Here is an 8,138-nt window from a genome sequence, read left to right as displayed (position 1 = left end):
TTAAAGCAGGTTCCCTTTTTCTTAACAGAATAAAACCTTTATAGAATACTGGAAAACAATTTATATATGAAGGAAAACTGAGATAGCACCAGTCACATATATTTACATTCTTTGTCAAGCATCACGCAATCAATCACACACTGTTTTCTGAAAACAGCCCACAGACAGTTTATTTATTTGAATCACAATGTTGTCAGTGCAACCGTTACATACCAAGTTGAAGACATGCCACAAATAAAACACATACATCATATTACACAGTCAAATTACTTATTTAAATTTGGTATTTCTTTTCCATATTAGGTACAAATATTTACATGTCAGAGATATACATCTGCAGGTTTGGGATTATTTTCTACAAGGAGGGCCTAGGAGCGAAAAAAAAATACTTCACAGCATCCTGAGCTTTGTAGAACATGCACGGGCTTGATGCTATGGGGTTAATATAGCCGCTATTCTGGGGTTCTTTCATTTGCCCCTATAACGGAAGGGAATATTGGTGTGAGGAAAACAACACTCCATAGATGTTCTGTAAAACACCATAAGGAATGGATGTATCCTGCTGTAAAGAGTTCTGTTAACCCTTGTTCAGACAAAACAAAATTCTCTACCATGACCCCTCAAAGAATCCCTTTGTTAAGAATGTATGTGGTGAATAACAAATATTTGCTTCAAGTAGTGAAATTAAGTTGTGGCTTAAAACTCTTGCAAAACCCCTCATCATTTTCCATTCAAAGATGCATAAATTACTGTATAAACAGTGGTTATTAAATGTCAAGAACTTGTGTAGAAATATTTTACAAAAAAACAGTTCAATAAAAACTTACCACATTAGGCTGAGGTTGTATACCAAACATATTTTAGAGGATTGCTTCTTGATTATTAGAGCCCTCCAGGAAAAGAAAGAACGTGATTTAATTGCTTTCTCAGAATTTTTACCATTTAAAACAAAATTACAGGTATCCAAACATGCGCACAGTGACATGATTTACACATAACTTAAAAAAAGGGAATGGCGGAAAAAGTGGCTGGGCAGTTGTGTGGCAATCGCTGGAAAAACCTGTGAGCCAGTTTCACTTACTGGTCTGCAACTGCAACGTTACTAAAGGACCTGAAATGGGTATTGTAACCTTTGTCACTGCAGAGAATAAACCAATAGCAGAGGCAAAGCTAAAGTTGTCGAAGACAATATCCACAACATATTGCTGTCCTTACAGATAAATTCTACAAATACACATTGTAAATATTTTGGGGGGGGTGGAGAGTCGGGGGACATGCACCCAAGGAAAGATATCTAATGGGCTGATCCTGTTATCATTTATAAGGCCTCCTTATGTTATTTGTCAAGGTTGCCAAAAGAAATGATAGGAGAGATTAGGCATTACACTTAGGACAAGCATGCAAATACTTACATTTATCATCAAGTACAAGCACATTTGGGAGGTAGGCTAAATTAACCCCTCTACCCTCCTTGAATTTTAAAGATCAAAGTTCAACATACTGTTTTAATAGAAATTGTTACATTATATTGAGACATTTTGCTTTTAATACCTGAACCACCGTACGAAATACAGTAGCTATTGTGATATGATCTTTAAGTCTTGTAGCTAAAAATGAAATAGCCTATTGTGGAGCACTTCACCAACTACCAATGAATGAAAGAGTGAAAACAATCTGACTCATTTTGCACACCTTACTTTGTTGCAGGTTTGAAATTAAATGTGCTGTATATTCTTAACTCTTAGCATTTGACATTCTCATGCATACTAGTTTTCTTTTGTTTTTTGTTTGTTTTTTGTTTGTTCATCAACCACAAGAAGCAAGTTCATTTGAGTGGTCCAAATATATTTCGTGTTAATCTTGTGGAACTGGCTGAATATGAGTAAACATTACAATATACTGAGTCCAGTGCACACTGGCACACCCTCACTTTTGCATGTCACACTGCAAAAGCAGTACAATCGATGGGTCGCTCTTTGCTGCCTCTTTAAACTCATCCAGTGTTATTTGGTCATCGTTGTTCTTATCCATCTTGCTAAAGATGCGATCCACCCTTTGCTCTGGTGTCAGCCCGTCCTCATTCATCTTCATCATTATCACAGTGCCAACCATTTTGTAAATAGCCTTTAAAAAAATGGAAGAAAAATTATACCTTTATATTTAGTCTGCAGTAAAAAGAAGGGGCATGTTGCAGCCATACAATCTTTATCTATTGCATTGCTTTTACATTTATAGTTTTAGATTTGTTTTATTCAATTACTGAAAATATTATTTGAAATTCTTAGCATTACATATACCCTTTCCTAGTTTTTCTAGTTCTTAAAAAATACCCTTTCCCTTTTCTTGTTCTTGGATATGAGCTGAGCTGTGTTCTGTTCTGGGCCAGGAATAGAGAAGGAATGCCAATGGCAATTTTCGCAGATGGTGCAGGGGAGTGCCTCGTGCAGGCGAGAGTGTAAACGTCCCCTCCCGTGCAGGGGCGAGTATAAACGTCTCCTCCCGTGCAGGCGAGAGTATAAACATCCCCTTCTGTGCAGGGAGAGTATAAATGTCCTCTCTTGTGCAGGGGAGAGTAAAACGTCCACATATTCACGTAGCAAAGCGAGCAGGTAGCATTGTCCTGTAACCATGTTAAGATGCCTGGCAATTCTGTGCAACTAGTAGCTCAGATGGACCACCAGAGGTATTTTCACTTCCAGACTGTAGCTAGAATCATGCGAAAGGTTTCATTGGCACAAAGCGAATTCCAAATAGCTGCTGCTCTTGATGCCTTCCTTCTGTATTCTAGAAACTTATAATAAGCACTTGGCTGTCAGCAATCATTTAAAAGCATCACTTAAACAAAAGTAAGCCAACTCCAGTGACAATGAACGAGGTCAAGTCATAACACTTCAATAATTATGCCGATTTATCATGCAGTTGTAAAACATTCTGATGCAACATAAAGTTAATAAGTTGCTGATGTAAATGATGGATGATGGAGTGGCTTTCTAAACCTTGTGACCAGGAATGTTTAAATCCTATAATGCTGTAATGCTACAAATGGCTAGGGATGTACTTGTACTGGAACTGGGAAACACTGATAGATTTTCTTACTGCTTCTCTTTTTTCAACGTGGCATGTTTGTTACATTTATATATTTGATCATCATGTTGCCTAATACCAAAAGTAGATCTCCAGATTAATATCTTACAATAAAACATTACAATAATGTGTTTTACTGTGACTGCAAATAAATGCTTCTGAAGGCAGCTGCCTGCTGATAAAAATTAGTTTCAAAACCAACTGAAAAAACACATCTTGGTCCGTGAAATTGGACGGAATGTATTATAACTTCTAAACTGAATATATGTTGCTGAAAATCCTTTTAAGTTTGATAACTGCCAACAGGGAGTTGAGAAGAATCCCTAATTTACTAGCTGCACACTCTCTACACAATAGAATACTACAATAGAAAAAAAGTATTAGATGATGCACCATTTTATTTTATTTTTTGTAAAATGTCTGCATACCTCTATGATTTCCAGCATCTCTACTCGGGTGATTTTTCCATCTCCATCTAGGTCATACATGTTGAAGGCCCAATTCAGCTTCTGCTCAAAGCTTCCCCGTGATGTGATGGACAGGGCACAAATGAACTCTCTGAAGTCAATAGTCCCGTCACCATTCTTATCAAAGGTTCTGAAGGCATGCTGTGCAAATTTTGATGCATCACCATAAGGGAAGAACTGCAAGAAACACATTTACACATTTAAGTATTTTTGAGTTAAAACTTGCTGAAGGCAAAAGATTTCATAACAAAAAACTTTGCCTCAGGTTACTGCAAACTATTTTTCTTGTCTCTTTATCCTCAGTATTTTTCCTGGTAGAACTTGCCCACAGTGATCTGAAGATCGATAGCAAGACTGATGCATATGTATTCATGATAGTGGAATACTGTGCTATTAAATACACAGAATACAGTTACAACCACAGAAAGGTATGCACATGAACAGACTGCCCTAATGAACATCAAGCACAGTAACTAGCCCTGTAAATGTACATCTAATTTTAGGCAGCTGCAACTGCAAATTCATTGAGTTACAGATGATTTACACTGGTATTAAAGTATATAGGAACAACTTATAGGGAAAGCTCATTGCTCAGTCAATAAAGAAAATTGCATTATACATGGGAGATTTATTGCAATCTGGAAGACATCAAAACTATAGGAAACCTAACAAATCAAGTCTTTTTCATAGAAACAAATTAAGTCATTTTCCAAAATGCCATTGCGTGGTTAAATGTCTCAGTACACAAACCTCAAAGCAGCATGACATGAGTAATCCCATCAGAAACACATCTCATTTTCCCGCAATGTGGTAGGAGATGCAAAAGAACATCTAACTGATGGTCTATTATTTAGCTGTATCTAAGAGCTTCTATGATGCTTTAAGGGTAGTGTTCTAGTTTACAGCTGAATCTTTGTTGGACTTTCCCAGCATATAAACTGAGCTGCTATTTTATTAGGACAGCCCACATCGTGGGTATCACTCCCTTTGGTTTAAAATTATTGCTGGCTCCAAACTCAAGCACGCATGAGTAAATAGAGCATCCAGAAAATCTGTCATGTAAGGAATAAAAGAGCTTGATTAAATACCATTTGAATTTACTCACCTTGACATATAGCTGCTGGAACTCATCTAGGTTTAGCTTACCGCTGGGACAATCTTTCAGGAAGCCCTTGTACCACTGCTTAAGCTCGTGTTCGTTAAACTCTGTGTTCTTCACCAGGTCTTCCATTACCTCAGGGGTTAGCTTGCTGTTCTGTTTCCCCATGATTGCCTACAGAAAATAGAAATATTTTTACACCCATGAGTAAAAGTTGTTCACGGATTACAATAAACAGTCTTCTGTGCCTGTTTGGTAATGTTTTATTAAGAATAGGCCTACTGACTAGAAACACAATGCACAATTAATCAAAAATATATTATCTAAGTTTCAATGAATGCTTGAATACATTAGAAATGTTACAGAATTAGTCTCACAAGGAGAATTATAATTAATAAACTAGTTTGCAGACATTTTTCTAATGTTCCTGCATCCCTGCAAGAGTTCAGAGTAAGAAGCAAATGTAGGGCAGCCAAAACAAAGTCTATAGGCAGCAGTTACTACATTGTGCATTCTATGACAGGCCTGTTTATAAGTAAATAAATAAAAATACTACTACTACTATTAGTAGTAGTAGTAGTAAGTATTAATATTAGTATTACATTTAAATATGCACTCTTAATGCAGCTGGGTTTAAAGACTTGCTTTGTGTGCCTTTTCTGAAAATAGGCTATAATAGTGGCCTCATGATGACCAGCGCTATCATTTACAGAGTTGGGCCACAACAATCGGTTTAAAAAACAGCCTTCTATTCTATTCTGAATAGATAAATTTCACACTGCATTGCAGAATTTATTAATGAACATACACAAAGGTATCTTACATTGTTTACGCATGGGGCGGGGGCTGGGAAAGAGGGCTTTCGAGCTTCGTTATCGTTTCATTTCATTTTGACTGTTATTTGCAGGCCATCATGCATGCAATATTATGTAACACATGGACGAGCATTGTGCACGACAGGAATGGCAGTAAAACCTTCAAAGATAAAAAAAAAAAAAAGGCTAATTAAAGAGACGCAAAACTGTCTATTTAATTAGCCTGTGCCGTCAACTACGAATTCAGCGTGTTATGTAACAGCTCTGAAAGCTCCTTCAAGCTCCAGTCGTTCAGTGAATGACCTTGAGAATGGAAACCATTAAGAGATTGGAAATGATAAATTCAAAAACACACGGAGTTGACTACTTGTGGCTGGCCAAAGAAAAGTGTAAGCTTGGTGATTTTAAATACCCACTAACGCAGGCGTCGTATGTGTCGTTAAGGTATTATATAGCCTACAATTCTAAAAAAGCTCTGTCACACATTAAAAGATGTGATTTACGGTAATACCGAATTCAATATAGGTATGTCAACATGATCAAGCTATGTATCACATATATGCAGTCTTCCATTTTCTTTTTTTTCCTTTTTTTATTTGTCAGCTCTCTAACATACCCCGCAGAAGAAAGACGCAATCACATTTGTCACATACGGCACTGCGCTGGACTGACATCGCAAAACATTACCGTGGGCTTCTAGACTGTGGCTAAGACACCTGCTAAAGTCCCAGCTGACGTTTGATACTATGTAAAAAAAATCAGTCCTATGCTACAAGGCACATACGAACAACAGATAATATATGAGACGATTTGAGTCGTGTGCGATTGTAGCATATCACGATGTCTGCGCTCATAATAAATCATAATTTATTCATCATCGTATCGACTCCCTAGTGAACATATATGCAGTGTGCTGAAATCAGGCCATGTACATACATGTGAAAATTCGCATTCATTCACACGCCCGTTCATTCATTCATCCATTTACTGCGTCTTAAGCAGAAAATCCGATCACTTCGTTCGAACAAACAACGCATTCCTCATAAATAACTGCAATCAGAAAATGAATGCAGATAATTCCCCCACAGCTCATACAGAGAATTGCCTCTTACCTTACAGTAATTTGGGAGAGGCTAATGGAAGCGTATGGTGGAGGTAAATGAAACGGTCAGAACCCTTAAGGTTTGCGTGAGCACGGACTCAACTTCCTCAGATGCGCCGCCTTTATTGAATACTTAACAATCTATAAATGTAATTCCGGCTGACACGCAGCAGGGGCCGATCCCTCTCCCGTCTTACAAGACTGTGCTATGCGACGCCAGACATGCGGCATACAGTGAGCATCACGAAACGACCAGGCGTCTTAGGCGACAGTTTGTCCGCGAGCCTCAGCGTGCTGTTTGAGTTTGCGCAAATTGTATGTTTCCTTTCCTCAAGTCCTCATGTCAGCAAACACCACGTTAACTGTTATATGACCACGTAATATTAAGGCACAATTTGCAGAGGAGACAAATTGCGGTATTACTTATCACTTGCGGGTTCTGGATGGTAACAAAATGTCATATTCTCAAAAAAGCAGTGTAATTGCGTTCATAAACATTGTACCTATTTAGTATTATTTAGTATTTAGAACCTATAGTAGTATTTAGTATTTTGAACCTATTAAGCCGTTATATATAATAATTCAACTAAAATGACATTATGCGTAACAAATGTTTGGTTTGCTGTCAGTGTCAATGTCAAACAGTCACACAGTGGATCTTGTTAAGGCTTTAAACACTAATAGATTATATATATATATATATATATATATATATATATATATATATATATATATGAGTAAACGTTTCACAGTTATTTTTCATTTGCCAAACCAAACATCAAGGTACACAATTTATTCTGCACAGCAAACATCTTAAACTGCTTCTAGATTGATTTTGAAGCACTGTGAACACTCACGGAAATATTACTGCTATTTGAGGAAGACTTGTAAAATGTAGCAGGGTAAAATTCACCTACACAAGAAAGATACTGGCATTTAAAATTGAAAATCCACAGACATTTTCCTTTATTAAGCATTATTTAATTCAATATCACTAACAGGAGGTATTAATTGCTATACTGTCATTCATAAAATATGTTCACATTACTTCATATTAAAGTATGCTCAAAGGGAACATTCCTTTACTTAACTTTTTTTTTTGCATCAGATCACTGTTATACAGTGAACTTATTTGATGTACACCTAATGATGTTGATTAACTTTGTTATTTTAGGGGAAGGCCTATTATATTTTGATTAGAGTTAATCTGTTCATGTGGTTCCATGGTAGGTTTCATTATCAGTTCAAGGTACAGATATCTGTATACCAATCTTAAAAATTAAGGTACTCCAAGTTTCCTGAAAAGAAAGAGAAATCTGACTGACAAATAGAATAATATTTAGCACTTTTCATTGCATTACTTTTGGAGGGTCATTTCCATTTTTACAATGCATATTCCCTTCTGAGAAACCAGGGGCATGCCCACTAAAAGCACTGGGAACTGGAGGTTGCTGGATAGCATCATAAAAACCCACAGGAGGATTTAGATAGATCGGATGAACTGATGAGACTGTCACCGTGAACCACACTGGCACTGGCTATGGCTGAATCACATAATCCAATGGGGACTT

At 37.0% G+C, this 8,138-nt stretch overlaps 1 protein-coding gene across 1 annotated transcript; it reads right to left on the bottom strand.

The window, feature by feature from the left end:
• Nucleotides 1-143: 143 nt before the first annotated feature.
• Nucleotides 144-6,842, bottom strand: vsnl1b (visinin-like 1b). The gene is made up of 4 exons (XM_026995576.2): nt 6,578-6,842; nt 4,657-4,824; nt 3,513-3,728; nt 144-2,124 (listed from the first exon to the last, which is right to left on the bottom strand). The coding sequence occupies exons 2-4, from the start codon at nt 4,816-4,818 to the stop codon at nt 1,927-1,929; spliced, it is 576 nt and encodes a 191-aa protein (XP_026851377.1). The 5' UTR covers nt 4,819-4,824; nt 6,578-6,842; the 3' UTR covers nt 144-1,926.
• Nucleotides 6,843-8,138: the final 1,296 nt, after the last annotated feature.

The sequence above is a fragment of the Electrophorus electricus genome, chromosome 13, assembly GCF_013358815.1.
Source record: "Electrophorus electricus isolate fEleEle1 chromosome 13, fEleEle1.pri, whole genome shotgun sequence".
NCBI classification, from domain to species: Eukaryota; Metazoa; Chordata; class Actinopteri; order Gymnotiformes; family Gymnotidae; genus Electrophorus; species Electrophorus electricus.
This window is presented reverse-complemented; position numbering and strand designations above follow the sequence as displayed.